Source organism: Mastigoproctus giganteus, chromosome 3 (assembly GCF_048544385.1).
Source record: "Mastigoproctus giganteus isolate SK-2022 chromosome 3, ASM4854438v1, whole genome shotgun sequence".
Classification (NCBI taxonomy): domain Eukaryota; kingdom Metazoa; phylum Arthropoda; class Arachnida; order Uropygi; family Thelyphonidae; genus Mastigoproctus; species Mastigoproctus giganteus.
In genome coordinates this window covers 69926091-69942895 of record NC_143577.1, presented here as the reverse complement: position 1 = coordinate 69942895, position 16805 = coordinate 69926091, and the positions used below count along the sequence as shown (strand labels likewise).

General features: G+C 37.4%; 1 protein-coding gene across 1 annotated transcript in view; it reads right to left on the bottom strand.

Moving 5' to 3' along the window:
• Positions 1 to 16805, bottom strand: part of LOC150088067 (putative aarF domain-containing protein kinase 2) — a 105686-nt gene that overhangs the window by 72629 nt on the left and 16252 nt on the right. The window contains exons 3-4 of the mRNA XM_090369320.1: positions 16320 to 16369; positions 10394 to 10543 (exon numbers count right to left, since the gene is read on the bottom strand). Of these exons, the coding sequence (XP_090225446.1) occupies positions 10394 to 10543; positions 16320 to 16369 (200 nt within the window). The remainder of the gene's footprint in view (positions 1 to 10393; positions 10544 to 16319; positions 16370 to 16805) is intronic.

Below are 16805 nucleotides of genomic sequence, written 5' to 3'. Positions count from 1 at the left end.
AAATGAATATTTTGCATCGACATTCACACATGAGGAGTTATTTAGCGAGGGGAAAGCCAGAGGTGTATTCAACTCTAGAAGTAAGCTAGAGAATCTTGTAATAACTGAGAGTAAAGTGGAGGAGAAATTGTTGAAGATAAACACAAGAAAGGCACCCGGAGTGGATGGGATCTATCCAGTTATATTAAAGGAGGCAGCAGAGGAAGTAAGCAAACCCTTAGCCATAATTATGAGAGCTTCCTTGGACTCAGGGGAGGTACCCACAGACTGGAGATGTGCAAATGTGACCCCAATTCACAAAGGAGGATCAAAGGCTGACACAAGTAATTATAGACCTGTGAGTTTAACTTCTGTTCCAGGAAAATTAATGGAGGCACTAGTTAAAGAAGCACTGCAGGATCATTTAGACAAGACTTCAGTTATAGCTCGGACACAGCATAGTTTTGTTAAGGGGAAGTCTTGCCTGACCAATTTGATTGGATACTATGATGCAGTCACAAAGAAACTGGATGCAGGGAATAACTTTGATATTATATACTTGGATCTTAGAAAGGCTTTTGATACTGTTGCACATGGAAGACTGCTGCACAAATTGGAGCAGTGTGACATTGGAGGCAAATTGCTGCTGTGGATAAAGGGGTGGCTGAGGGGGAGAAGACAGAGAGTGGTAATCAATGGACACTGCTCGTCGTGGACTAATGTTATTAGTGGAGTCCCTCAGGGCTCAGTGTTGGGTCCATTATTGTTTTCTGTATTCATAAATGATATTGATGATGGTATATCAAGCTTAATGTCGAAGTTTGCAGACGATACAAAGGTAAGCAGGGTTGTCAAGGACACTACTGACACTATGCTGCTGCAAGAGGATCTGGAAAGGTTGAGCAGATGGGCTTAGAGGTGGCAAATGAAGTTTAACATTGACAAATGTAAAGTACTACACATGAGAAACAGCAACCCCAGAGCAACATATCAACTCTGTGGTACTACACTGACAGTGGTAGAGAATGAGAGACCTGGGGGTGGTTGTGCAGGCAGATATGAAGTTCTCTGAGCAGTGCAGACGGGCTGCAAGAGTAGCTCATGGTGTATTGTCAATGATATATAGGAATTTTTCTAGCAGGGATAAGGAGGTGATTATTCCCTTGTATAAGGCAATGGTCAGGCCACACCTAGAGTACTGTATACAGGTCTGGAGGCCTCATTTCAAGAAGGATGTAGAGCTGCTGGAATGAGTACAGAGAAGGGCAACAAGATTAGTGAATGAAACAAAGGGGTGCTCTTACTGAAGAAAGGCTTAAGTTTTGCAAATTACAGTGTCTGGAGACTAGGCACTGGTGAGGTGAAGTGAGGTGATCTGATAGAGGTGTATAAAGCCTTGAATGGTTTGAGCATGCTCAATGCTGATGGGATTCTTCCTCTCGCTCAGAATAATCACCTGAGAGGGCATAAATTCAAATCGAGGAAAGACAGATGTAGGATAGACATGCGGAAATTTGCCTTTAGCCAGCGGGTGGTTGGTTTCTGGAACAGACTTCCATCCCTTGTCGTGGAAGTTGATAGCCTAAATAAATTTAAGGCTCAACTTGACAGGTATTTTGAACAAACAGAGGGGAAGTAGTTTTTTTTTTTTTTTTTGGCTGATGCTGCATAAGCTTGCTTTCTTGCATCAAATGCCTCTACTAATGCTAATGCTACTCGGCTGCAAAAATTGTTGCCAGACACACTCAACAGAAACACACTTTAAACACCAACTGCACAAAAGCATAACATCCTACTGGCGGCAAACTCACCACACTAACTCAAAATGAATTAGTTCAGTATCTAACAGCACACTGCTATAATACATGTGGTTAGCACTCCATGAGGTAATTTCAGAAACCTTTGACTTGCACTTGATACATCACCATGCAAAACTGGACTTAATCTATGAACACTTTCATCACAAGTTCAGGCTCTCTAATCAAATGTTTTTTGCATTATGCCAAAAATTACTATACTGCCAAACTGCTCTCCATAATATAAGGTATATCCTGACACACCATCTATATAATACATTGTGCTTAGCAGCCTCAGTGTAAAGCACCACTGTTCATTTATATTGATCTTGCACAGTATGGCGCAAAACAGTGGCTTCATCAGAAAATATCTTTTTTTTTTTTTTTTTTTTTTTTTTCCGGTGACTTGTTTTTCACCAAAAAAAAAAAAAAATCTGTTTTCAGTTTTCCTCTAGCATGTCTAGTTTTCGAGATGAAACTGATTACATGAACATGAGATAGGTTACACCACTCATGTACCTATTCAGCCATCCTACATGAATATAATTATCATTTATTTATTATTATTGTTTATATATTCATATTTACTTAATTTTTTGAATATATCCTTGTTATTTCATAATTTAATTATTTTATTATAAACTGTTTCAGCTTTGCCTCTGCTAATGCTAATTATTGAAACATTCATCATTGTGCCTTGCAAGTGTAAAAATCACCAAAACAAATTTTGCTATGTGTGCAGCTATTTCCCAACTAAATCACAACAGCATACAATCATGCCAGATATTTGTAAAATTTACGAATTATACTTTGACTCACAAAATCCAACCCTACGTCTTAACCAATTAGACACGTGTGAAGTGGTAACTGCATTTTTGTACTGGCTAACAGGGCTCTGGAGAAGCTTCGACAGGCCCAGCAAGCCAACAGTGGATAACAAGTGCTACAAAAAACCAGAAGAGTCAAAGCTGGACTGAAAATAATGGAAAATGACATAGCTTGGACACTGAATATACTTTCTTTAGCAGGCACGATGGAGGAGTTAATTGATATGAAGGAAAGGAAATTGGAAGTTTTGGGTTTGAGTGAAACTAAGTGGAAGAAAGAGGGAAAGAAGTGCATGAAAGAAGGATTTACATTATATTGGAAAGGGGCAGAAGATAAATCCAGGAATGAGTAGGTATAATTTTAACAAGGAGATAAATGGCAGGAATTAGCAAACGAATAAAGAGGCTCTTTTGAATGTGAAGGGACAAATTTGACTCTAGTGCAAGTTTATGCTCCCAACAAGGGGCAGAAGACCGCAAGAAGATTGGATTTGAGGAGCAGTTGGGAAGTGTCAACCTAGGAAAGAGCGTGCTAATTATGGGAGATTTAAATGCACAGGTAGGTAGAGAAAGGATGGGGTTGGAGAGTGTTATTAGAACTTACGAATATGGACAAAGAAATGAAGGCCAAAGGCTGGTGGATCCGTGCTTGCAGAATGGATTAAAAATAAGTAATAGTTGGTTTGACAAGCTAAGCCATAAGATAATGAGATACAGCTGGGATGGAAGATATAAAACAGTAATATATTATTTTATCATCGACAGAATATGGAGTAGGAAGGTGATAGATGTAAAGGGTTATACCCTCAATAAGTATGGACAGTGACCACAGACCATTGGTGGCCAAATTTAAGATAGAGTTGAAAATAAAAATAAAAAGAGTAGAATTGGACAAAAGATAAAGATCTGGAAATTTCAGAATCAAGAGATAAGAGAGGAGTTTGAAGAGAAGATCAAAGAGAGAGAGAGTACCAAGTACAATGACAGAAGATATCAATGAGGAATGGGGAAAAATTTAAGAAAGTGATGGTACAGACTACTGTACAGGTGTGTGGGAGAACTGGAGGAATCAGAAAAGAAAGAGAGACACACTGTGGAATGACAAAGTTAAAAGGGCAGTGAAACTGAAGAATAATGCTTTCAGGAAATTTATGAAAACAAAATTGGAAGAGTACAGAAAGGCATATAATGAGAAGAAAAAAGAAGCAAAGAGAATTGTAAAACAGGAAAAGGACAAAAGTTGGATGGAGTTTACACAAAAATTAGAGGAGGATATTAATGGAAATAGAAAGATAATATATGGAATATTGAGGAATAAAAAAATGAACAATGAAGAACCAGGGTTCCTAGTTGATAAGGGTGGAAAATTAGTCACAGATGAGAAGGAAATCAGGAGACAGGTAGCAGGACTATTTTACAACCCTGTTTAACGTTAATGCAATAGAAAGGAAAATGGTAAAAGAAGAGAAGAATTCGCAGTGGGAAAAGAGAGCCCAAAAGTTGGTCTTGTTGAAATAAACAAAGCAATGAAAAATATGAAGAATGGAAAATCACAGGAAGTTGATGAGTTACCAGTTGAAGTTATTAGGGCTGCTGGTAATATTGGATTAAAATGGCTGTATGATATTATCAGCCTAGTTTGGGAAGAAAAAAGAATACCAGATGATTTGGACAAAGGGGATCATCGTACCGATTTTTAAGAAAGGGTCCAGAAGAGAATGTAACAACTATAGGGGAATCGCTTTATTATGCCACTGTGCCAAAATTTTTTTTGCAAATACTCAAATACTCAAGATTAAGGAATCAATTCTGTGGTACTACACTGGCAGTGGTAGAGAATGAAAAGGACCTGGGAGTAATTGTACAGGCACAAATGAAATTTTTTCTGAGCAGTACAGACAGTCTGCAAGAATAGCTCATGGTGTCTTGTCAATGATATACAGGAATTTTTATAACAGGGATAAGGAGGTGATTATTCCCTTGTATAAGGCACTGGTCAGGCCACACCTTGAGTACTCTATACAGGTCTGGAGGCCTCATTTCAAGAAGGATGTAGAGCTGCTGGAATGAGTACAGAGAAAGGCAACAAGATTAGTGAATGAAACAAAGGGGTGCTCTTACTGAAGAAAGGCTTAAGTTTTGCAAATTACAGTGTCTGGAGACTAGGCACTGGTGAGGTGAAGTGAGGTGATCTGATAGAGGTGTATAAAGCCTTGAATGGTTTGAGCATGCTCAATGCTGATGAGATTCTTCCTCTTGCTCAGAATAATCACCTGAGAGGGCATAAATTCAAATTGGGGAAAGACAGATGTAGGATAGATGTATGGAAATTTGCCAGTGGGTAGTTGGTTGGTGGAAGTTGATAGCCTAAATAAATTTAAGGCTCAGCTGGACAGGTATTTCGAACAAACGGAGGGGTGAAATGGGATTGTTTTTTTTTGGCTGATGCTGCATAAGCTTGCTTTCTTGCATCATATGCCTATACTAATGCTAATGCAAAGAGGGAAATCTTTGTGGGGCCTCAAATTGGAGAATTTCTGCAGGATGAAAGCTTTGAAATATATTAGAAATAAAGGTATAATTTCAAATGGCTTTGCAGAAACATTTTGGGTAACCACGTCTCCCGCATACAAATATGGAGTTCAGAAATTGCTTAATGCATAAAGAGAAAAGGGATATGTTGCTGAAACTTCATTTTTTGCATTTGCATTTCAACTTCTTTCCTTACAGCTTGCTAATGCAACAGGATCTAGAAAAGTTATGCATATGGGCTGAGAAATGGAAACTGAAGTTTAACATTGACAAATGCAAAGTACTGCATATGGGAAACAATAACCCCAAAGTAACATGCCAACTGTGTGATACTACGCTCAGAGTAGTGGAAAATGAAAAAGACCTGGAGATAATTGTGTAGCCAGATATGAGCAATGCAGACAGGCTGCCAAGACAGCTCATAGAGTTTTGTCAAAAATGTACAGGAATTTTGCTAAGCAGGGGTAAGGAGGTGATTATCCCATTGTATAAGGCAAAGGGCAGGCCACATCTTGGGCATTGCATACAGGTCTGGAGGCCTCATTTTAAGAAGGAGGTAGAGCTGCTGGAACGAGTACAGAAAAGGGCAACAAGATTGGTGAGGGGAAACAAAGGGAAACTCTTACCCAAAAAGAGCTTCAGCTCTGCAAATTGCAACATCTGGAGACTAGGCACCTATGAGGTGAATCTGATTGAGGTGTTTAAGTCTTTGAATGGATTGAGCAAGCTCAATGCTGATGAGATTCTTCCTCTTGCTCAGACTACACAAGTGGGGGGGGGCATAAATTCAAATTGAGGAGGGACGGTTGCAGAACAAATATGCGGAAGTTTACCTTTAGTCAGCAAGTGGTTGATTGCTGGAAGAAACTTCCATCTGTTGTTGTGGAAGTTGACAGCTTAAATAAATTCAAGGAAAACTAGACAAACTATTGGAGGGAATAGATAGGTGAAATGGAAAGTTTTTTTTTTTCTGGTTGATGCTTACTTTCTTGTATCATCTGCTGCTACTAATGCTGATGTAAAATCTTGGCATGGTGAGCAACGAGCAGAGTAATTAATTCCATCAGGCTATTAAGTCAATGGAAAATTGCTAACAAGGTTTCTAAAACAAATGTTTGTTGGCAGACTACTGCTGTGTGTTGTACTGTGACATTCCAGACAAAGTGTACCAAAGGAAATCATCTGCATAATGTCTTTAAATTTAAATTATATATCTTTTTTACAATAGTGTACTGGGTAAAAACTGTGAAATGATAAAAATGTAATTGTAACCAGTCTTTTTACAATGAATTCATCTTAATAATGTATACTAATATTTAAAGGTTAAATTTGAAAGTGTCTGCAATTCTGCCCAGACACGATAGGAGGGAGTACATGATGAGAGCCTTATCAATCAATTCGGCCCTGGAGGGAATGTGCAAGGCTCAAGGGGTAGAATTTTTTTTCAGCGTAGTCTGTGCTTGTTAACAGGAGAGACTGCTTCTACAGGGATACACTTAAATAGAAAGGGTGCAAGAATATTTGCTGATGCCATTGAGTCAGAGTTAGGTGGGTCGGAAAACAGCTAGCTTGGGGGGGGAGTCACAGAATAAAAGGTTAAAAGTAATTGCAGGCAGAAGTGAAGGTGATTTCTGCACAACTTCTATTAGAATAAGGTGACCTGGAACGAGGGGTACTGGAGGTTTCAGGGACTGATGGCAGTCATCGTGAAACAGGTAGACGTGCGGAAATTTGCCTTTAGCCAGCGGGTGGTTGGTTGGTGGAACAGACTTCCATCCCATGTCGTGGAAGTTGATAGCCTAAATAAGTTTAAGGCTCAGCTGGACAGGTATTTTGAATGAACAGAGGGGTGAAGTGGAAGTGGTTTTTTTTTTTTTTTTTTTTTTGGCTGGTGCTGCATAAGCTTGCTTTCTTGCATCAAATGCCTCTACTAATGCTAATGCTAAATCAGAATGTCTTATAATGGGGGATTTTAACTTCCCAGATATTGACTGGAACTTGTGGGTTTATCACTCTCACACTAGCACTCTCACACTAGTAACACTTTTGTGGATTTATTGGATGATTGTTTTCTGCAGCTGCATGTTCAAGAGGCAACCAGAGAGGGTAAATACGCTTGATCTGGTGATCAGCAGTGATCATTCGTGTAATAAGAATTTGCAGATAAAGGAACCACAAGGTGGCAGTGATCACAGTGTACTGATGTGCGATTTACTTAAATATTTAAATTACCATCAGGGGTAAAGGAAAGGGTTTTTGCTTCGATAAAGGTGAGTACAGTAGTCTCAGACAGTTTTTTAAATTCTGTACAGTGGGATCAACTTCATGGGATCAACTTCATGGAAGCTACTAAAAGTTTCATACCTATTAAGAAATATTGTTCAAGGTTTAGGCCTAAATGGTTATCAAATGAACTAATGAGACTTGTGACAGAGAAGAAAAATGCATGGGATGCATATAAATTATCAAGCAACTCAGAAGCTTATGGCAGATATAAGCTAGTCAGATATAAGCTAATCAGGTCACAAAGGAGGTTAGACAGGCGAAGGCAGATTACAAGAAATCTTTGCCAAAGATTTCTTGTAATCTAAGAAAAAAAGCAAGGATTTCTTATATAAACTCTAAAAGGAAGGGGATGAATCTGATTGGTCCACTTGATATCGATGGTTCGACTCTTGATGATCTGCTCAGATAGCAAACAAACTGAATGAGTATTTTGCATCTACATTCACACATGAGAAGTTATTAAGGTCTGAAAATGGCAGAATGTTATCAAATTGAAGCAGGGTGCTTAATTATTTTGTAATAACTGAGAGCAAAGTGGAGGAGAAATTGTTGAAATTAAACATAAGAAAGGCACCTGGTGTGGATGGGATCTATCCAGTTATATTAAAGGAGGCAGCAAAGCAACTAAGCAAACCCTTAGCCATAATTATGAGAGCATCCTTGGACTCAGGTGAGGTCCCCATGGACTGGAGATGTGCAAATGTATCCCCAATTCACAAAGGGGGATCGAAGGGTGACATGAGTAATTACAGACCGTTAGTTTAACTTCTGTTCCGGGTAAAATAATGGAGTCACTCGTTAAAGATGCATTGCAGGATCATCTAGACAAGACTGCCGCAATAATTCAGACACAGCATGGGTTTGTTAAGGGAAAGTCTTGTCTGACAAATTTGATAGGATATTATGATGTGGTTAAAAATGGAACTGGATGCAAAAAATAATTTTGATATCATATATTTGGATTTCAGGAAAGCTTTTGACACTGTTGCAAATGGAAGACTATTATACAAATTGGAACAGAATGGTATTAAGTGTAAGTTGATACAATGGATAAAAGGATGGTTGAGTGGGAGAACACAGAGGGTGGTAATCAATTGGTGCTGCTCTTCGTGGACTAATGTTATTAGTGGAGTCCGACAGGGTTCAATGTTGGGTCCACTGTTGTTTTGTATATTTATCAATGATATTGATGAAGGTATATCAGGCTTAGTGTCAAAGTTTGCAGATGATACAAAGGTTGGCATGGTTGTTAATAACAGTGTGGTACTGCAACAGGATCTAGAAAATTTGGGCAGAAAATGGCTAAGAAGTGGCAACTGAAGTTTAACCTTGACAAATGCAAAGTACTGCATATGGGTAGTTTTTTTTTTTTTTTTGGTAGTTGTTGGCGCATAGGCTTCTTTGGCCATAATGCACCTCCCAAAGTTTTTGCAGTACTTTGATCCAAGCCCGAGGCGGGAATCGAACCCGCGACCTTTGGGTTGCTAGGTAGGCACTTTACCCACCCGGCTAGCCCGGTCGGCCCATATGGGTAGAAGTAACCCTAGAGAAACATACCAACTGTGTGGTACTACACTTAAGGTGGTAGAAAATGAAAAAGACCTGGGAGTAATTGTGCAGTCAGATATGAAGTTTTCTGAGCAATGCAGACGGGCTGCCAGGGCAGGTCATGGGGTTTTGTCAATGATATATAGGAATTTTGCTAGCAGGGAAAATGAGGTGATTGTCCCTCTGTATAAGGCAATGGTCAGGTCACGCCTTGAGTACTGTGTACAGGTCTGGAGGCCTCATTTTAGGAAGGATGTAGATTTGCTTGAGCATGTACAGAGAAGGGCAACAAGATTGGTGAAGGGAAATGAAGGGATCCTCTTACCAAGAGAGGCTTAAGTTCTGAAAATTGCAGTGGCTGGAGACTAGGCACCTGCGTGGTGATCTGATTCAGGTGTATAACGCCTTGAATGGGTTGAGTATGCTGAATTCTGATGGGATCCTAAGGAGATATAAATTCAAATTAAGAAAAGACAGACGTAGAATAGATGTGTGGAAATTTGCCTTTAGCTAGCGGATGGTTAATCCTGGAACAAACATCCATCTGTTGTTGTGGAAGTTGATAAGTTAAATAAATTTAAGGAGGAACTGGACAGGCATTTGGAGGGAATGGTATGATTTTTTTTTATTATTTTTTTTTTTTGTGGCTGATGCTGCATAAGCTCATACACTTGCTTTCTTGCATCACATGCCACTACTACTACTAATACTACTGTATTATCAGCAGTCATATAAAAATTACGTGCTAGAAAAAAAACCTAGAATGTATTTGATCAGTGTGCAATACTGGTTTAGAAAAGCATGATTGTCTTTGATGGAAAAAAAAAAAAAATTCCATGTTGCTAACCAGTATTATTTTCCTTATATCTGTTACACTGCAGCTAAGTGAGCATAATCTCTTACTTAATTGCCAATGTTTGCTTTCTCCACCTATCTTGTATACATCTTTCCAATTCTCCAACATAGTGAACTCCTTAGTCATAACTTAAATTAGGCACCTCCGTAGCCAGGTGGGAAGAAGCAGCAGTGCGTAGCACACGCTTCTTGATTAGACCGGGGTTCGAGCCCATCACCACCAAATACGGAGGATGCGAAAGGTCAGGGAATGACCACCGCATATCCCGGAGCAATATGGCTTTAGTTGCTAATGCTCCTAAAAAAAACCAAATAACAATAAATAAATAACTTAAATTATAAAATATCTCACTTGATTGCAAACATGGCGGGATGGGAGTTTTCCCACAACAAAAATTGGACCATAAACTCCTTCACAGAAGTTGCACAATATGGACACTGCAAGGCCTGAAAGGACATTATTATGTTTCATTAACCTGAAATAGTACGTGTGCTCAAGATAGTGGGCAAAACACAATAGTTTAAAAACCTGGTTTATCAAATTTTAACAAAATAACAATATCTATTTACCTGACTAAGCATGAAAGTGTTGAATTCTTGAACACACTCAGTCAAGCTCATCCACTTTAGAGACGGAAACAACATTTCCATAACATTAACCATAAACTTCAACACAGAAAGATCCTTTTGAAGTTTTTTCTGTATACCAGGATGCAATACCTAAAATTTTATTAGCATATTATTGATATTTATTATGTAAAATCACTGTTAAACAAATATTATTAACAATAATCTTAAGTAGATCTGAAAAGTATATTGGCAGATCAGGTGATGAATTTCTTTTAATTTTCAAAGTAAATTAAAAAATTAATCACAAAATACATGTATTCACACTGTGTGTGCACATATGCTCATTACTGAAAACAAACATGTCAAATCTGGTCACAAGATCAGGAATATATGAATTTTAAGTAACTGAAGTTTAACATTGACAAATGCAACATACTGAATATGAGTAGCGGTAATTACAGAATAACATACCAACTGTGTTGTTGTATCACACTGAGTGTAGTGGACAATGAAAATGACTTGGGGCTAATTGTGCAGTCAGATACAAAATTCTCTGAGTAGTGCAGACGTACTACAAGAACTCATGGGGGTTTTGTCAATGACATACAGGAATTTTTCCAGCAGAGAAAAGGAGGTGATGATTATCCCACTGTATAAAGCAATGATTTGGGTACATCATGAGTACTGGACAGAAGTCTGAAAGCATCAATTTAGGAAATGTGGATCTGTTTGAAGAAGTGCAGAGAAGGGCAACAAGATCAGTGAGGAGCACAAGTATAGGGTGCTCTTACAAAAAAAGAGGCTTCAGTCCTTCAAACTCTACAATTTAAGGAGGAACTAGACAAATTATTAGAGTCAAACAGGTGAAATGGGAAATGTCCCCCCCCCCCCAACAGTGCTTGCTTTCTTCATCCTTTGCTGCTTGATTGATTGAATTTTATTGGCGCATTAGCTTCTAAGGCTATAATGCGCCAAGACCAACCTTTGCTGCTATTAATACTAAATACAGATTAACAATCAATTACCATAGCCCAAGTAAAATTTTTCACACATTTATTCTGCTACCATCCTTTTTCAAGTTAAATTACATTTCATTTTTCATCCAAGAAAGAGTAAAATGCTATTAGTCCATAGTTCACCTATCCCTATAAAGTCATAAACACCACTTAGATCACTATACAGATGCCTAATTTCCAGACTCAGCAATTTAAAGAAACCTTGTTATTCTTGATAAGTATATCCTTTTAAAACCCCTTACCTACTAATACCCTCTTCTCTGCACTCTTTCCAAGAGATCTGCATGTTTTCTAAACTGTTTACAAACTTGCATAAGTATTCCAGGTGTGATCCAATCGTTACTTTATACAAAAGGATAATCATGTTTTTCCACTGCCAGCAAAGTATCTGTATACCATTGACAGAACCACATAATCTGTTCCAGCAGCCTGTTTGCACTCTCAGAAAGCAAGTCACTAATAACCTTTAATCTTTTACATTATATTATTGGTCAAATAGTATGTTATTCTGGGATTACTGCTGCCAAAATACAGCATCTTGCATTTTTCAATGTTAAACCTCAATTGCTACTTTTAAGTCCATCTGCCAAATTTATCTCAATCTTCTTTATGTACCATATGTGATAAATGTCATTAACTACCATTACACCTTATTATCATCATCTAAATTCAAATTTGGATATCAAAGCTGAAATTCCCACATAAATATCTTTGATAAATTTTAAAAACAGGAATGGATACAGCAATAAGCCCTGCAGTATCCCACTCATAGCATTAGTCCACGAAGCTAATCAGACTGGTCAGGCATGATATCCATTTAACAAATGAATGCTGACACTGCCTTATAGCTCCAGTACTATTCAAATGATTTTGCATAACTTCTTTGATAAACTCTTATTTTCTTTAGAACAATGGGCAAACTTACAAGTCAGCAATTGAAAACCTTTCTCTCTGAAACACCCTTGTGAAAAGGAGATGAGAGACATTTTCACATTTCCAATCTGTAGGAACCTCCTCTGAATCCAAAAATGCTCTCATTATTATGGCTAATGATGTCCTCCTTTTCTGCTTTTTGTAATGTAACATGTATATTCTATCATCACTAAGTGTCATGTTTACTTTTAGCTGAAACAATTTTTTACCAGATTCCTTTCAGCTATCTCAAAATCATATAACTCTCAGTCAGTATTAGATAAACTTCTGATATTCCTATCTCTGTCACTAAATTCAGTGCATCTGACATCCATTTTGAAAAATATTACTCAGTTGGTATAAAAAGTAGCAGCTTTTATAATTACCTCCTACAGATTTACCATTTTTGTATTTGCAAACAGCATGAGTAATTATGACAGAAAGAACTTAAAATAGTCTAAAACCACTGTAATCATCTTTGTTAAAACATTACTTCTGTTTACCCTTGACATTAGATATTTCTTTGAATAACTCCCACCTCAATACACTATAATCACTGCCACCTAGCAATTCTTTTTACTTAAATTCTTAATACATGATGAACAACTGTAGACAATCAGACCAAGAATAATGCTTTCTCTTGTTGCTTAACTTGCTGGTACAGAAAACAGTCATCCAGCAAATTTAAAAATGTTCTGATACTATGCGATGTGCCAAACCCAAAAGTTTCAATCAATATTTGCAAAGTTAAAATAACCCCATTATACACATCACACCAATATGGCTTAAAACATACTCCTACCCTCATTTTTATTTTCCTAATACTTATGTCACATCAGACAGATTCAATATTATAGTAGGTAATCTTTGTACTACTTTAGCATCTACAAACTTCTGAAACAAAAGCCTTACTATCCTCCATCATATTAGTCCTTCATACTGTCAAATTTTGAATCTTCCTATCAGATATTCTAATGTCCCCAAACTAGCAGTTTTCTGATCCACCTGCCTTGATAGTGTCGGCAAACATTCTTGCATTCCTTCTATTCAAGTATCTCCCCATCTCTATAAAAACAGCTCATTTTGTTAACAAGTCAAGGGCCATGCTCAGAAAAATTCCACTCCATGAGCCTTGCACAATCTCCAGGACCAACCCAATTAACAAAGCTCTCATCATGAATTTCCATGCTACCATGCCTTGGCAAAATTTAAAATACTTTCAAATTCAACCCTAAATTTCAGCTTATTCTCAACATAACCTCACATCTATTAAATTTCAGATTTAATAGATGTTAGGTTATATTCAGAATAAGCCTATGTGAGAATGAGGTTGTGTTGAGAATTAGTACCAAGATATGCAATATCACCCCTCTTGTGTCCTTAAAAGATGACAATTCTTTCATTCTACAGTATCACTAACTTTTTTTTTTCCCACTGAATGACTCATTTTTTAAAACTGACAGAACACTTCAAATATATTGAGTAATTGCAGCCTGACCGTGAGAAATAATTTTTTTAAGATTTCCCACAATCTTTTCTGCAGTGTGGTAATCAAATAAACATTGGCTAGAAGTCAGTTACAGTGTATGTTTATTGGTATGGCTCCAAGAAAGCAGACAGCTTTGCCAATCGCAGAAAATTAGGATTTGGCAAGCTGTAGATAATGGTGTGCATTCTAAGACTGACATTGCCAAACAGTTCCACATTCCTAAGAGTACCCTGTTCACTATTCCAAAAGATCGGAAAAGGACTAAAAGTTTAAAGAAATCTGCTGTTGCACCAAGTAGAATTTGAGCACAAAAGGCAAAGTATACAGATCTTGAAAAGGTAATCTTGGAATAGCTAATGATGATGTATGCAAAAAAGTTCCAGTAGATGTTAACCTTTTAAAAGCTAAGGCTTTTAAAATCATTTCCGCATCGAATGAATAGTGAAGAATTTGAAAGTTCAGATGGATGGTTCCAGAAATTTAAGACTCGCCATGGCCTGTCTTTCAAAAAAGTGTGTGGTGAAATTGCAGCCATGGAGAGTGATGCTACAAAGGAATGGAAAGAAAATCATTTAAAAAATGTTTTGCTGACATACAACCACAATGACATCTTCAATGCTGATGAAACTGGATTCTTTTTTAAATTGCTACCAGATAAAACACTTAAATTTAAAGGCAAAAAATGTAGTGGTGGAGAAAAAGGCCAAACAACGGATTACTGTTCTCCTAGTGACTAACATGACTGGCACAGAGAAGCTTCTTCCTTTAATCATTGGGAAAGCCCAGACGTCTCGATGCTTTAAAGGTTTGAAGACATTACCGACTATGTATTGAGCAAACCAAAAGGAATGGATGACATCACAATCTACAAAGAATGAATCAGAGACTTAAATCACAGGATGAGTGAAAAGAATAGAAAAATTTTGCTGTTTGTGGATAACCGCACTCTTCATTGTCAAGTGCTATTAAATAAAATTTTGCTGTGTCTTGAAATAAAAATTCAATGCAAAATTGACATCCTGCAGGAAATGTATTTATGTGTTTAAGCATGGAATGAAGCTGATGAAAAATTGATCAACTGCAGAAGACAGAGAGTGGTAATCAATGGACACTGCTCAACGTGGACTAATGTTATTAGTGGAGTTCCTCAGGGTTCAGTGTTGGGTCCATTGTTGTTTTCTATATTTATAAATGATATTGATGATGGTGTATCAGGCTTAATGTCCAAGTTTGCAGACGATACAAAGGTTGGCAGGGTTGTTAAGGACACTACTGATACTATGCTGCTGCAACAGGATCTGGAAAGGTTGAGCAGATGGGCTGAGAGGTGGCAAATGAAGTTTAACATTGACAAATGTAAAGTACTACATATGGGAAACAGTAACCCCAGATCAACGTATCAACTCTGTGGTACTACGCTGACAGTGGTAGAGAATGAAAAGGACCTGGGGGTAATTGTGCAGGCAGATATGAAGTTCTCTGAGCAGTGCAGACAAGCTGCAAGAGTAGCTCATGGTGTCTTGTCAATGATATACAGGAATTTTTCTAGCAGGGACAGGGATGTGATTATTCCCTTGTATAAGGCATTGGTCAGGCCACACCTTGAGTACTGTATACAGGTCTGGAGGCCTCATTTCAAGAAGGATGTAGAGCTGCTGGAACGAGTACAGAGAAGGGCAACAAGATTAGTGAATGGAACAAAGGGTTGCTCTTACGAAGAAAGGCTTAAGTTTTGCAAATTACAGAGCCTGGAGACTAGGCATCGCCGAGGTGATCTGATAGAGGTGTACAAGGCTTTGAATGGCTTGAGCATGCTCAATGCCGATGGGATTCTTCCTCTTGCTCAGAATAATCACCTGAGAGGGCATAAATTCAAATTGAGGAAGGACGGATGTCGGATAGATGTGCGGAAATTCGCCTTTAGCCAGCGGGCAGTTGGTTTGTGGAATAGACTTCCATCGCTTGTTGTTGAAGTTGATAGCCTAAACAAATTTAAGGCTCAGCTGGACAGGTATTTCGAACGAATTGAGGGGTGAAATGGGAGTAGTGGTTGTTTTTTTTTTTTTTTTTGGCTGATGCTGAATAAGCTTGCTTTCTTGCATCATATGCCTCTACTAATGCTAATGCTTCACATATGCAGGATTTACTGCCTTGAATGATGCTATGTGTGAAGTTTTGCATGCCTCTTCCTCTTAATTTAACACTGTAGTACATATTATAAATAAGATTATATTACATTGTATTAATAGAATTACATTGAATATTCAAACCTTTACTTGTTTTGTTGGGGATTTTATGAATGACCAATATAATGTCCTTCCGATATAACAACCATTTTTCTCATTCCCCTGGAGGGTCATTATACAGAGCTTTGACTGTATTTGTATTTACTAAAAATTATAATAATTCATAAAAATTTTAAATTTGTAATAAAATAATGAAATATCTAAAAACATTAGAGAGAAAAAAAAATCGGGATACGAGATTTAAAAATATAAGCTGAATTTACCTTTACTGCAACAGGTATTAGCTCATGCCTTTCTGTATGCACAGAGAAATCTAAGAATAATTTAAAAAGTTTAAGACCTTAATATATATAAAATATTTTAATGATTGAAAATAATTTTAGTTAAGCTATTATAGTCTGTTTTCAAGATAAGAGTTCTGAAGGTTACTAAACAGCCAATTATATTCTTTTAAAAAGGGATCGGTTAGTAAAAGGGACACAAAATACAAATTTTAGGTGAGACTTTAAGATCACAGGGCGAAAGCATTTACAACTTCATGTTTTCTATTCCTATTTGTTATGGGTCAGGAACAAAAATGAACCAACATTTGGCCCATGAATTGACCAAATCTTGTATGTGTCTTCCTTCTCTTCCCTTCCATTTATAAAGCATATCATATTCACTAAGGTAAAGAAAATGCTTATCTTGTAAACATATTACACATTGATATATATATATATATATATATATATATATACACAGGGTGT